This window comes from Dermacentor silvarum, chromosome 7 (assembly GCF_013339745.2).
Source record: "Dermacentor silvarum isolate Dsil-2018 chromosome 7, BIME_Dsil_1.4, whole genome shotgun sequence".
In the NCBI taxonomy this organism is placed as follows: domain Eukaryota; kingdom Metazoa; phylum Arthropoda; class Arachnida; order Ixodida; family Ixodidae; genus Dermacentor; species Dermacentor silvarum.
Window position 1 is genome coordinate 162,656,388 of NC_051160.1, and position 15,587 is coordinate 162,671,974.

At 47.2% G+C, this 15,587-nt stretch overlaps 1 protein-coding gene across 1 annotated transcript in view; it reads right to left on the reverse strand.

Annotated features, from left to right (window-relative positions):
* Positions 1 to 235: 235 nt before the first annotated feature.
* Positions 236 to 15,587, reverse strand: part of LOC119458639 (beclin 1-associated autophagy-related key regulator-like) — a 55,055-nt gene continuing 39,703 nt past the window's right edge. The window contains exon 11 of the mRNA XM_049671657.1: positions 236 to 1,973. Coding sequence (XP_049527614.1) covers positions 1,890 to 1,973 — 84 coding nt within the window. The 3' untranslated portion in view covers positions 236 to 1,889. The remainder of the gene's footprint in view (positions 1,974 to 15,587) is intronic.

A 15,587-nucleotide genomic window follows, 5' to 3' on the forward strand; every position in this document is an offset into this window, starting at 1 on the left:
CTCTGATAGGCACTGGGTGCCGCAGCTAAACGTCACGTCCCTTTCCTCCCCCCCCCCCCCCCCGGCCTTTCGCGCGTCGGAAGAAGGTGCGTTTGCTCTACATATATGGTGATTGTAAAGGAGGAAAGAGACGCCTACTTCTGCAGCCCTTAAGGAAGCACGGCGCAGAACGCGCGTTTTTTCTCCGCGGTGGGTTCACTCCCCGTGAAAGAGCGCGTCCCTCGCGCCCTTTCACTCGCACATACAGCGTTCGGCGGCGCGCGGCGACGATTTCATCTCCATTGACGTCATACGGAACCTCACGGCAACGGCGACGGCGACGCCGACGGCAGAAATCTGCTTTGGAGTGTCCATATAATTGCTATCGCAATAAAAAAGAGAACTTTCCTCAAATGCGAGCTGGCCGAGATAAATAGTGAACAGCCACATGATGCAAATAGCATTTAATACCAGCATCTGGTGTGAGCATTGAAATAGACCAAGCTCACTTGCCACTTCAGACAGCACACAATCTTCAGTGCCACGAAGTGCGTTCAAAATGCAGCACTTTCTCAATGCAAGTCTAATCAGGTCTCCTGAGATGTCGTCACGGGCCATGACAACTTGGCCCACGCAAGCTTGCACAGCATGCACTAAATCCCATTCACACAGGTTCCCGTCGACCGGAGTGACACGTGGATGGAGGAAGGAAACTTTAGCATGCACTCAAACCAGTGTCCTTTCGCCTGCACTACGGCCGGCTGCCAAACAGATTGTGATGGCTACCATGATGTCGTTCACAGTGGCACGAGTGGAGTGTCATTTTATAAATCTTAATGGCTCCCAATGAAATCCTTGAATCTACGCCACCCTGGGGTTTCGCGAGTCGTGTTTAAAAAAAAGCTATTGGCTTCGATTCAGATAAATACAGTACATTCTTGGCATAGATGACTCTTCTCCTGCTCTTTGTCACCCCGTTAAACTTTGTGCCTAATAAACAGTAGTAAGCTTAGCGCTGTCTTACTTTCTGCTCTTCCCGTCAATAGTGTTTTCAATCCCATGTATTTGTACGCTAGAAAAATTGTAATATGACACTTGATGGAAGTCAGGTATGCTTCATGGTCACAAGAAAAGGCATGCGTGCAAGACTGACCGCATCAGATTCATACACACAATACTGTATGCTGCATCGATAAAAGTACCAGGTATAACTCGGCTCTCCTGGCTAAACCACGAGCTCTTTTGTGCGAAAACTTCGCATGGAGGTCGGATTTCATAGTGCATGCAGTCTAATGCCGTGCTAGGGAGCATAGCTTGCCTGTTTAACCCACAATAAATATATCAAGTATGCATCATATGTAGTGAACGAAGTAAAAAAAGTATAGATTTTGCAGAAACACAACAGTGGTGACCCGTTACTGCAATGGCAAAGTCCGTCTGCACAGGAAGTGCATGGTTTCATACTGACAATGCCAGATGATGCCACCATTTCACGGCAGTGAAATAATTTTTTTTGTATGGTAATGTTGCAAATGCCGTGTACTTCCAATTTGTTCAGACAAAACGGCAGTCGACGCACACTTCCAATTTGTTCCAGCCAAACCAGGAAATAATTTGCCCAAATGCGGCATTAAACTGCATGCACCATGAAACAGGTTCTGGCTGGTTCGTGCCCAGACTTTTGGAGTGCAAACGAGCCAGTATATAAATGAGAAGAGTCAGTGCATTCCTGGTTCTCTTATTTAAGCAACATGTAGTATTAACATAAACCCTACATGTGAAATGAACAAAGCAAAATAAACAAAAAATAAAGACTGTCCAAGCAGCTGTGCAGTAGAACCGGTACAGCAGCCATAAATAACGGTTGATGCCAGGCAGGTGTGCGATGGTGATGAGAAAAGCACTTTTTGTCACTTTGGCCGCCAGAAATTCGTGACCAGAGCCGCAGCCGAGGAGAGCAGGCTGCTGCTGGGCTGGGGGCTGCTGGGCCGCCACTGCAGTGAGGGAGATTTTGAGCATCCAAGGATTCAAAGGTGGCCACATGCAACGTTGAAAAAAAAAAAAAAAAAAACTACAGTAGGCTTCCATGCAACAAATTTCACTTTGGCTAAATTGGTAGCAGATGAGTAGTATATAATCCTAAAGTAATCTTGGCAAAGCTGCAGAGATGGTAACTGTAATTTTTTTTTTACTACCAGCTGTTCAATAGTGTCTAAGGAGACGACGCATGCACTTGGTGGTTAACGGCTATGACATAAGGCCCAACGCGTCGCCTCAGAGATTTTTTCCAGCGCACGGCAGGCGGCAAGTGGAATCTAATCTCACAGGTCATGCCAAGGAGTCGAGTGACCCGAGTCGTGTGCCACTTCCGGCGAGCAGTAATGGTGGCTTATTTTTCTTTTACAGTTTCAGTATCAAAAACACCTGCTTTCAAAGCCTTCCGTGACGCATCTACTTGTTATTTTTTTTTCAGATCTATAACTTTGCACTGAGACTGTTCTGCACCTACACCACCTGAATCTAGGTTTTGTACGCAGCTCAAAATTTTATTGCAGTTGGCCTTTAAGACAAATTTGATGAAACCGAATTTTCAGATACAAGAAACAATGTGTGATCGTTTCACTGGTTTCCCATAGACTATAGAGAAACCAAATTTGCTTAAGGGGGGAATTGAAGTGGTCAAATTGGTAAAAATTTTCAATTATCCGATTCATTTTTTTTTGCTATCCTCGGACCTTCATTTACCTCATGGTGAAATATAACAAAATACGCGATAGAAATAGAGAATACAGCACTTTCCTAGAGTTCTGTCATCAAAAATTGCGAAAAAAAATCAGGCTTTCAGCTTCGTTTTCTCCGCTTTCATTTTTTGTGCAGTTGCTTTCAGTCATCCCAGTGCCATTTCACAACAAATGAAGACAAAATCAGTTTGTCTTTTGCACTTAGATCTTGAAACATTGATGAGTGCAACAAAACTGTCCATTTTTATCTGCACCTCATCAAAAAATTTGTTTTTTTTTTGCAAAGGTCGTTAGCAAGACAATATGCAGAGGAAAGTTCAAAAACAATTTGGTGCTCATTTTGGCAATTAAAAAATAAACCAATAGCTTCATTGCACAGAATGGGCCTGTGTGAACATACTGATGTGAAAATCTTGGCGAAGTTATGTGTAATTAATTAATTAATTTGGGGATGACCATTAGAGGCTGTCAAGTGTTGTAACTCAAAAACTATAATAGACAGCATAAAACTGATTTCAGTTATGACATCAGCATAACAAATCACACCTGAATGCCAAATGTCAATTTATTCCCATAAATAAAAAAAAAAAGTTTTCATTGCCACATCCCCCCTTAATCAGCTTATGTGAAAGTTCAGCTTTTGTGACAGCACACAGGTTTACAAAGTGTGGGCAAGCAACAATTTTTCAACAGCTTAACCCCCAATAAGCCTAAACAATATTAAGTGAAATTTGGATATAACGAACTTCTGGGGACTGTGGCAAATTGTTCATTATTCTGAAAGGTCGTTATGGTGAAAGCCCCCAAATTAACCATTTTGCCCACCGAGCGATCAGTTTTTCAGTTGTCACCGCATAAGCTATCCATGAGAATGTCGCTGTTGGCTCTCAGCCTGCACTGTAGCTGTTGTCCATAGATTCTGCTGCCACACACCACCAAAGCACCATAAAGAGTGACGTGCGCAAAGCAGACGCTGTATGCCGAGAAAACCACCGACAAAAAGGAAGCTCCATGTCACCTCCCCAAAGCGCAATGTTTCTTTTTGTTTGTTTGTTTTTCACATTCCTTGCCACAGACACTGCAACTGTCTCGCTTGAGACAGACACCTGAACTGTTCTAAAGTGCAAGCGCGTGTAAACGACACCGTCCGAAAAGTGTGACTGTGTGGCATCCCCCCGAGCACAGAGGCTACATTTCTCCTCGCACGTAGCTTGTACGGCCGCAGAAAGAAAGGCGAAAGACAAAAGAGAGGCGCCTTCGTTGCTAGGCAACACTTGTCTTGTGGGCAGAGCATGCGCTCGCAAAACCTGATGCGTCATCGCCTCTGCAAGAGGATCTCGACACTGGCCAAGTGGCACGTAAGAGCAAGAACTATCAGCACCTCGTGCGGCAAGTTCACCGTGAGCTGTCGCTCTCGCTTGAAACTTGCAAAGGACAGGTGGAAACTCGTCGTTTTTGATGGCACTTTACAAGTTCACTGCGACGTGGGTCACAGCAGCTACTCCCCCTGTGCAGGGATTTTCTGCAGTGCGCGAGCGATGTCTTTGCCAGAAATCTACCAGGTGGAAAAATTCTGGTTGGTTTGGATTTGACTGGTCGTGATGCCAACTCTATGCACCTTGAGGAAGCTTCAAAGGAGCAAAACTTACCAGTGGTGAATCACGACATGCCCTAGGGGCTGGATGGAGCCCCCATTAGGCAAAATGCCTATTTTTTCATTACATCCTTATCATGCCTGTTCAACATATAACCTTGAACTATGGGTCTGGAAACTAGGGGGTGTGCGAATATCATGTATCGAATCGAATATCGAACATCCGAAAATTTAACACAAACATTTATGCTTCCAAATCTGGTGCAAGGAACACAGTGCTGCACATGCTCAGGAAGCTAATCACATGACCTAACAAGAACCTTGCTAGCTATCAGTAACTTACGTACCTATGAATCGAGATGTATAGCATGCTTTACTCTTATTAAAGGGAACACCAAATCAGTATGCCAGCACTTATAAAAACTCAGTTCATATACGAAGTTCTGTAAAATATTTTTTTATCGATAGAATGTCTGTCAAATAGAATTAAGTGCTTTTTTTCCACTCTGAAGCTGAAGGAATAGCGAATTTATCCTAGATACCAATAGGGTTTTCAGTTTAATTGTGGGCCATACAATTCTTAATGGCAATCTTCTATTTCTTAGAAAGTATAGCTTTACCCTTTACGTCTAGAAACAGGAGGGTTTTCTGTCTTTACGACAGGTGGTTTCTGTTATTTATCATCTGCCTGTTAAAGGGACTGACACACGATTTTTAAGGACTTAGATTTTTTTATGGCGCAACGCAAAGCTCACCCTCGGCAGTGTTTACACCTGCAGCGGTTACTTCGGAAAACATGCGGCCATTTTGTAAGCATAATTTTTCGATTTGAGCATCCTCTAACCAAGAAAGAGTCCCTCTTCCAGCAATGCTGAGAAGTGAGAGCAATGCCGGTAGCCAGATTCGCAAATTGTGCAAGCTGCCCATCGTTCTGCTTTCACAGGAGTGAGTGCAACTGTGGTTAACCACCTGCATTTTGACCTTTCCAACCACTTTTAAAAATAAAAAGCTGGTACAATAAGTTTGCATTCCGCCAAGTAAATGCCCATGTCGCAGCTGGATGGCCCCAGTTGTTATTTTGTCGATAGACGAACGCAGCGCCTCTTTTCTAATCACTACAAATGAATGCCTATCTGCACATTGTAAGTTAGAAAAAGCTTATAACAGAAAAAAGTGTACTGCATTTCAATACTAATAAAATGACCAGGGACCGCGTACACTAATAGAAGGTCACATGGTAGACCTCTTATGCATCTTCATGTTTTTGCCGCATGGGGTGCCAAAGGTGATCTTTCGCGACTTTTAGTGACGAATTAAAAATAAAAATTCAAGTTTAATGAGAAAAACATGGCTCGTTTTAAACAATATGACAAAAAATCTTTCCGTCAGCAGGGTTATCTCGATTCATGTTCTGAGTGGCTGTTTTGTTCCTTTAAGACCAATCTGCGCGACAGACAAAGGCAGGGAATGCACATCATGTCACTCAGCACCGTTCCGTGAGGTCATCGGCGCGGCGCCGACGGTAGAGAGTTCTCAAATCAGGAGGCCTACAGCAAGTAGCCCCCCCAGCCATGTAAATTCAAAGCTAGTCTTGTGACGGGTCGTTCGAAGCTAAGAAAAGAGACAGTTGTGCACCTATAAACAGCATTCGGAACGTGGGGCCACCGTAAGGTATTTCGCAAAGATGACGGCCGTGAACATGCAACGATCATTCCGTGCACTCACTTTCATTGGTGAGACAGCTGGCGAGACAGCGAAGGTCGTGTTACCGCTGTGAATAGATATCTACGTTGATTTAGTAATTGTAACTTTAGGTGCCGACACCAGACGGCGCAGTTCTGATTGGACCTTCTGATTGGATGAAAAATATGTGACGGCTAAAGGTAGCAGAAATGCAGCTGTGATGAAAAATAGGGCACTGTGGAATTACAATAGGTACGAAGTGGTGAGAGGGATTTGGAAAGGGGTGATGGTCCCTAGTTTGACTTTCGGCAATGCGGTCCTGTGCATGAGATCAGAGGTTCGAGCAAGGTTGGAAGTTAAGCAGCGAGGGGTAGGTAGACTGGCTCTGGGAGCACACGGAAATACACCAAATCAGGGGGTACAGGGTGACATGGGATGTACGTCATTCGAGGGCAGGGAAGCCAGCAGCAAGATAGAATTTGAGGAGCGATTGAGAGAGATGGCAGAAAAGCGGTGGGCAAGGAGAGTTTTCAGTTATTTGTACATGAGGAATATTGATACAAAATGGAGGAAGCTGACCAGAAAACTGTCAATCAAATATTTGGACTGCAGGAGGGGTGCAAACCAGGAAACAGCGGTTAAGAAAAAGGTTAAGGAAACAGAGAGGGGTCTGTGGAAAACAGGGATGCAGACGAAATCAGCACTGGGCACATACCGAACTTTCAAGCAAGAAATTGCCAAAGAAAATATCTACGATAATTCTAGGGGAAGCTCTTTGTTGTTTGAAGCCAGGACGGGAGTATTGCGGACTAAGATGAACCGAGTCAAGTACCAAGGTATAGACACGTTGTGCTGTGCGTGTGGAGAAGAAGAGGAAACGGCTGAACACCTCATACTTTTCTGTAAGGGGCTTAACCCTACAGTGCAAGGCAACGGGGCTGATTTTTTCAAAGCATTGGGGTTTAGGGACAGTGAAGGCAAAATAGACTTTAAGCGGGTAGAAATAACCAAAGAGAGGTTATCTGATTGGTGGATAAAATTAAGGCAGGGGTGAAATTTCACCCACCACAAAGTACAAATTACGTTAATAGCCATGGCTAGGTGGCGTATGCCACCGCCCGATTTAAAGGGTTCAGCCTCATCCATCCATCCATCCATCCTAATGGGCTAGACAGCATGGCCAATGATGTGGCCGTGAAGAAAATACGCAGGCGGCCGATGTGATAAAGGGCTGCAAACCATTGTGGAAAGCTTGTCATTAATATGATCCAACGAGTGACTCATCATTGCGAGATCACACCTACAGGTTAAATAGACGGCTGTTGAAGCGGCATTCGGGCCCATGGTCGACCAGCTGGCAACTACCGCGAGCACGTGTGCCAAGTTCATCTGTGTGCTTGCATGTGGGTGGAAAACTCCAAACTGTGCGAATTTGTGTGTGTGAACAATGAACTCCCAACTTATACGCATTGGAAATGAAGTAGTTTTGGTTTGGTTTTTGTTGCAGCTACCGGTTGAGGTAGCAGTGTGTCAGTTGCTGTGGTTTCTTATGAAGGATACAATTTATACGTAACTTTATTCTATCTGCCATTATCTTGCATGGAAAACAAGTCGTAGGTAATGTTTGTATCACTGCGAGTGGCAACGCACTCGGGCCGGCTTGAGCCGTGCAGTGGCTGCTGCTCCAGCATAAAATGCACTTGAAACTGTTCGCTCACCAGCAAGCAAACTGCAGCATTGTGGGAAGACTGCATTTGTTGGCAGCCAGCATGTGTAAAATGGCGGACAGCAAGTTGCCATGCCACGAGTTTGTACCATTACCTGAAAATGCAGTCTTTTTTCTTTATTCATCCATTACCCCGCAGCGCCCAAAGGCGTTACAGCAGGGGGGTTACAACATGGAATAAAATACACCTTCATTCACACAATTCACTTGCTTTTCAGTCAGCCTATTCCACTGTTTAATTGTTCGAACAAAAAATGAGTTGGCATACATGTTCGTCTTGGCAGGGTACTCCAGGATTTTGCAACTATGATTGGTACGTTTTGAAATGTAATGAGGTTTTCGTAGGTAAATTTCCTTATTAATTCCACTTTTATTATAGTAAATCGAATATAAAAATTTTAATCTCAGTTTATTGTGGCGGGCAGAAAAAGATTCCCATCCTAGCTCAGGCTTCATTGCAGTGCAGCTTTCCCTCCGTACCGCCCCAAGACGAACCTGGCAGCACAGTTTTGTATTTGTTCTAGAGCGGCAATGAAGCTTACCTCGGGGGGTGGGTTCCACACAACACAGCCATATTCTAAGATTGGTCAAACACAAGTAGTATATGGCATACGTTTTAAATCTGCATGTGAACATCGCAGGTTACTCTGAATGAAATTCAAAGCTTTACCAGCGTTGGCTATGATACTGTCTACCTGAGGTTTCCACGAGCATTCAGACGACAGTAGCACACCTAGATACTTATATGTACTACTTTGCCTTAATACAGTTAAACCTGGATATAACGAAACTGACATATTCCCAAAAAACTTTGTTATAAAGATGATTTCGTTATATGAAAGTTCGGCACGAAAATTTGAAAAAGAAACGCTTACCGTATTTACTCGATTCTAATGCGCCCTCGATTGTAACGCGCACTCAATTTCCGTTTTCGTCGAAGCACTCATCCTTGGAATGTCACACCAGGTACTGGATGCGTGGACGCGTGTCGTTTCGCACAAGCGCGAGGCATCGGAAACGAAGAGCGAGCGTCACGATGGCGTCGTAGCGTCGTATAGTGTTAAAGTAGAATTCCGCTGTTACGTTCCCGGGTGCTGCGTTTTCCCGGCTGTTACGTCGTTTTCGGTCGGTCCCAGCACAGCTCCCATAGAACCCAATGCATTTGGGTTCCCCGCTGTTGCATCGCAACTGTGGGACCGTTCCCGCATCATACGTTGCAAACTGCCACCCTGCGCCAGCCCTAGCGGCCATTTTGACTTTTCATGTCGCTTGGCTTGGTGGCTTGATGATGGCATTGGCCGCCCAAAATGCCGCGGGCGACAACTATGACGTATTTTCAGTTTCCGCCAGCAAAAGTATGGCCCTTGAGATCCGTATTTGCTATCTAAAGATGGTGTCTATGACGCGTTGTGGCCCTAAAATTGGTTTTGGCTCATAGATGTTCCGTATAAAGTCCAAGGGCAATAACGCAGTTGCCGCGCGCCGTATGCTGTATGTGTGAGTGAAAACGTGCGAGGGGAGCCGACGACCGCGTTTAACGCGCACGCAAGAAAGAAAAGCAGGGAGGAAGTGCGCCTTCTTCCGTTGCGCTCGAGGCACCGGCGAGTGAGCGAGGGGGGAGGGATAGCGGGCGGCGCGCCGTAGGCCGTATCTTGAAAGCGATCCGCATTGGGGCAGAGTCTAGGCAGTGTAGGTGCGTCGGCGGCTTGTAGCTTTGTGCGTGCTGTGTGTTCTCGGCGCTCTGTTTGCATTGAAGCGATAGACAACAGCACGAAGGTCACTTCACTCGCTTCTCCAGCGGCGCATCCACACACCGCCAGCGTTTGACAGTGCGTGTCCGCACTCATGGAGTGTTATGTGTCAGAGTGTCTGCCAGCACGTCGGCAACATCAACTGGAAAAGGAGAGTGCCGGCTTGGCAAGCTAGGCCAGCTGCAGCAAGCGGCAGGATCAGGTTTGAATGAAGGGAGGGGGAAAGGTCACGCCCGCGGCGGCAAGATCGCCGAGTCGAGGGATGCAGGCCCGCCTCGCACACGCTCGCACACACGCACACATGCGCTCGCTTCGCATTCTGTAGCGGCGGAGAAGGTGCTTCCGGTTGCTGCTCGTGCAAAAATCACAAAATTTGGGGCGAAATCTCTAGGTTGTCGACGGGGAAAATTCGTTGTTTCGAGGGGGTCTCCCGCTGCCATTTCATTACGTAGAGGTCTCAAATACATGTGCTTATATGGAGTAACGGCGGGGAATAGAAAAACTTCGTTATATCCAGGAATTCGTTATATGGAGGTTCATTATAAGCAGGTTTAACTGTAGTACATTGTTCAGATGATACCGTGACTGAATTGGTTTCTTCTTTTTAGTAAATGAGAGATGTACACACTTTGTTATGTTCAAAGTCATTTTCCATTTAGTACACCAGTCATGAATAAGTGATAAGTAATTCTGAAATTCAATTGTATTGACAGGTATACATGCTTATCTTTCACCGGTGGCCGCTTTCCACCGGCTAACAAATGTTAAACGTTATCGCTCGGCGCAGGACGCGCCTGCATCGGAAGTTTCTCGAACGTTATCGATGCTTCTATCCGACGACGATGCTTCAATCTGTGGTCACCGACGCTCATGTAATCTGATTGTATGAGCCACGCGAGTTGTCTAGAACTTTCTGGAAGACACGCGGGCACGAGGGATTAATCTGGAACCTTCGATGACTCACGTATAAAAGCCGACGCGTTTCGCCGCAGATCAGATTTCGGCGATTGCTGACTGTGTTCGCCGCAATCGTTGTGCTTTGAGTGTAGCTTTCTTTTGTGGGCTCAGGTTCGCCCAATAAAGAATCAGTTTTGTCATACAGAGTTTTACGACTGGTTTCTTCAGCGTCCCAGCTACGTAACATCTGGTGGAGGTGCTTTTGTGTCCATGCAGCGGACGCCCCCGAAAAGCCGTGATCCAAGCCCAAACCCCGAAGAGAGTGCCAACGTTGTCCCAGACCATCGAGCTAGCCTCAGGCTACGAAACCAATCCCCGGAGTACGGACTTCTTCCCGAGAAGACCAGGAAGTGCACGGTCACAACGACTGCATCAACCATGACAGCACCAGTGCCGCCTACATCGATCATGTTACAGCACCCCCGGGAACCACCGATGTTCTGCGGATCAACATTTGAGGATCCGGAAAGCTGGCTGGAGACGTATGAAAGGGTCGCTGTATTTAATCACTGGAACAGCGACGACAAGCTGCGCCACGTCTTCTTCTCATTGGAAGATGCTGCCAGGATGTGGTTCGAGAATCGGGAGTCGACCTTGACAACATGGGACCTGCACCGCCACGGCTTCTTGCAGACCTTTACAAGCATTGTGCGCAAGCAATGGGCCGAAGTTCTCCTAGAAGCCTGGGTACAGCTGCCCAACGAGAACATCGCGATTTTCACAGAGGAGATGACTCGCCTGTTCATGCACGCTGACCCCAACATGCCAGAAGAGAAAAAAGTTTGCTTCTTGATGAGGGGTGTCAAGCAAGAGCTCTTCGCCGGATTGATACGCAACCCGCCCAAGACTGTTGCTGAATTTATTTCCGAGGCCACAACCATTGAGAAGACGCTCGACATGCGGACAAGGCAATATAACTGCCGTACACTGGCCGCCAACAACCTAGACGTTCAAGAACTTGGCAGCGACGACCTGCGCGAGACCATCAGAGCGGTTATTCGCGAGGAACTTGCAGAAGCTCTTTCACAGGTTGCAGCCTCAAGTGGCATCTACCGCCGACATCGTCAAAGAAGAAGTTCAGCGCTCACTAGGAGTTCCCAATGTGCAGCGGCAATCGCCGCAACCCCAGCCAGGAAGCGATGACCTACGCCGCTGTCGCCCGTCTAGGTCTACCGACCTAGACGTGCTAATCGATGGTCTTAACGTCCCCGCTCTCGTCGACACTGGAGCCGACTATTCCGTCTTCAGTGACCTGTTCGCCACCAAGTTGAAGAAGGTAAAAACGGCCTGGCAAGGACCCGATATCCCGACAGCGGGAGGACACCTAATAATGCCGGTTGGAATCTGCACAGCGCGAGTCACAGTAAACAACCGCACTTACCCGGCGAGCTTCGTAATCCTGCAGCACTGCTCCAGGGATGTCATCCTAGGCATGGACTTTCTAAACCAATACGGTGCAGTCATCGACTTATGGTCCAAGTCGATAAGGCTTTCAACGCACAACGAGATACCACCGGGTACAAACATAAGTTACCATGCCTTGAATGTGCTAGAACAACAAGTCACCGTTCCACTTCGCTCCAGCGTAATGATTTCCGTCAGAACCGAAGTGCCTGCAGACATGGAGGGCGTCATCGAGGGCGATCATCACTTACTGCTTGACCGTGAAATTTGCGTCGCTAGAGGCATAGCTGAGCAACGTGAAGGGAAAGTAAGAGTGATGCTCACGAACTTCAGCCACGAATACAAGCACATTAACAAAGGCACCACAGTCGCCTACATCGACGAAATAGTACAAGCCAGCAGTGCTTTCGCCTTCACGGATTCTAGTGCACCTGCAACGACGACTGCAGTGCCTGAACCAACTTTCGACGTCAATCAGGACCTTCCTAGGCATAAGAAAGAACAGCTAAAAGCCCTGCTCCTGCAATACAAGGACTGCTTCTCGTCGTCGTCAAAAGTTCGCAAACCCCTGTCACCAAGCACCGCATCATAAGCGACGAATATGCCCGCACACTCGTCAGAGCCCGTACCGAGTTTCGGCGCGCGAACGCGAGGCCATAAGGCAACAAGTCGACGAAATGCTACGCGACGACATCATCCAGCCGTCCAAGAGTCCGTGGGCGTCCCCTGTGGTGTTAGTGAAGAAGAAGGATGGAACCCTACGTTTCTGCGTCGATTACCATCGCCTCAACAAAATCACGAAGAAGGAGGGATACCCTCTCCCACGGATTGACGACGCCTTGGATCGACTCTACAACGCAAAGTATTTTTCGTCGATGGACCTCAAAACTGGCTACTGGAAAATCGAAGTCGACGAGAAGGCCCGGGAGAAGACTGCCTTGATAACATCAGACGGAGTGTTCGAGTTCAAGGTCATGCCGTTTGGTCTTTTCTCGGCACCTGCCACTTTCCAACGCATCATGGATACAGCACTGGCAGGCTTGAAGTGGCAAACTTGCCTTGTCTATTTGGACGACGTTGTTGTGTTTGCCTCAAGCTTCGAGGAACACCTCTGGCGCCTTGGAACAGTTCCTCAAGCAATTAAGACCTCCAGACTCACGTTGAAGCCAGAAAAGTGCCGCTTAGCATACGAGGAGCTCTTGTTCTTGGGCCACGTCATCAACAAGTCTGGAATGTGCCCTGACCCACAGAAAATGGCGGCCATCACTGGCTTTCCTTCGCCCACCGACAAGAAGGCAGTGCGTAGATTTCTTGGACTGTGCGCCTATTACAGGCGCTTCGTCAAAGACTTTTCAAGGATTGCCGAGCCGCTGACGTACCTCACGAAGGCCGACGTCGAGTTCAAGTGGGAGACGTCGCAAGTCGAAGCATTTGAAGAACTGAAGCGACGCCTGCAATCACCGCCAATACTTGCGCATTTCGACGAATACGCCGATACCGAAGTCCACACCGACGCAAGCAGCATAGGACTCGGCGCCGTGCTTGTTCAGAGGACTGACGGACTACATCAAAGTTTTGCCCCTACCTCTATGGCAGGCCCTTCAAAGTTGTGAACGACCACCACGCCTTGTGTTGGCTAGCTAACTTGAAGGATCCTTCAGGTCGCCTCGCACGATGAAGTCTGAGACTTCAAGCATTCGACATCACCGTCGTTTACAAGTCCGGGTGAAAGCACTCACGCCGACTGCTTATCTCGCGTCCCCGTCGAACTGCCGCCACAGGACGACCAGGATGACGACACTTTCTTGGGACTCATCAGCGCCGACGAATTCGCCGAACAACGAGCTGACCCGGAACTAAAGAGCCTTTTAGACTACCTGGAAGGCAAGACCGTCATTGTGCCCAAGGTGTTCAGGCAAGGATTGGCGTCGTTCTTCTTGCAAAATGACATTCTCTTAAAGAAGAACTTCTCACCTCTCCAAGCCAACTACCTCCTCGTGGTACCCAGGGGCGGATCCAGGTTTTTTCTGAGGAGGGGGTCAGCTTCGGTCAATGATGATGATGATGATAGTAGCCTTTCTTATTTCCCAAAATTCACCGTTTCTGCTCACGATAAACCCGCGTTTTATACGTCTAGAGCAACACCTGTAGCCCACCGTGTTGGCTCAGTCAGCTCAGGTGTTGCGCTGCTGAGCACGAGATCACGGGATCGAATCCCGGCCGCGGCGGCCGTATTTCGATGGAGGCGAAATGCAAAAATGCCCGTGTGCTTGTGTTGTAGTCCACGTTAAAGAACCCCAGGTGGTCAAAATTAATCCGGAGTCTTCCACTACGGCGTGCCTCATAATCAGAACTGGTTTTGGCACGTAAAACCCCAGAAAGAGGAAGAAGACCTGTAGCGAAGCCAGATATTGGTTTCTCCGAACTTACAGGAAAAGGACGTTACCCAATACAGCCATGTTCTTGGCGGCTGTGCCTGATAATACAGGGTGTTCAAAACTAAGCTTTATGCTTTTCTTAAAATTAGGCACTGGGAGGCATGCGAAGACCACCTGTGCAAATAAGTTATGTAGTCAGGGGGGCACAAAGTGAGATGATAAGAATCGCTGTGAGCAGCCCAATTAACTAAAGTTGAACAATTATTTTTTTGTCGAATGCAGTAAGTGGGTATGTTTGTATTGAAAACTTAGAGGCAGTCGTGTTTCTTACGGCAGTCAATAAAAAATTAATTATTCAATTTTAGTCAATTCAGCTGCTGACAGCGATAATTATCATCTCACTTTGTGTCCCCCTGGCCACATAACTTACTTGCGCAAGTGGTCTTCACGTGCCTCCCAGTGCCTAATTTTAAGAAAACCATAATGCTTAATTTTGAACACCCGGTATACCTAGCCTGTATTGTTTCTTAAAATAAAATTTGGGATGATCTGTTGCAGGTTCGTCATAAATGCGTAAGCACGGGTCCGTCTTTGGAGTTCTGTTGGGACACCTTGTTTTCCTTAAGGATATTCTTTGTGTTCGGCTGAGACACCTTCGTTTGCTTTGGAGCTCCAATGCGGCAACCACTACACTGGTCGTTTACGATATGCGAATCACCGCGTATGAAGACTCAAGACGCCACCTACAAGAAGAACAATGTGGTGTAGTAGCCGAGAGCGCGAGCCAGCGTCTTCATGTTTTGTTTCCCACGCGACGCCATCCTTTTACACAAGGCGCGCATCTGCTCCCGTTTCTCTAACCACGCGACGCCATCTTTGGCCCGCGCGCTGGCATTGGCCGCTGACATCACGCTCCCCCACATCGCAGCCGCTGCTCGGGACTTCGCCCCGCTCTGCGAGAACGCCCACTCAGATAAACGGATCCAGCGGCTTTGACCCTACTATGCTTAATGTACGGCAATAAAACTGCGAAGTTACAATGAAAAATTTGTAGCGTACGAACGGTACTGTGCTCGTACTGGATATTGTCAACGTGTAACTGTGATCACAATGAGTGCTACAGTTAAAAAAAAGTTGCCCATGCGTAGTTCTAAGTTTAACTGTTAGTCATTATTTATACAGGGTTTGTCTGAAAAATAATGTCAGTGAGTCAATTAAAAAGAAATTATTGATCAGATCTTTACAACACAATAAAATGTTTCAAAATAGGATCTGCTGCGTCGTTACATTGCTTCTAGCGAGATTTCCAACCATTGAAGGCATCACGGTAGGCCTCCTTAGGAATGTCCTTTAGAGCCTTGGTGCAATTAAGCC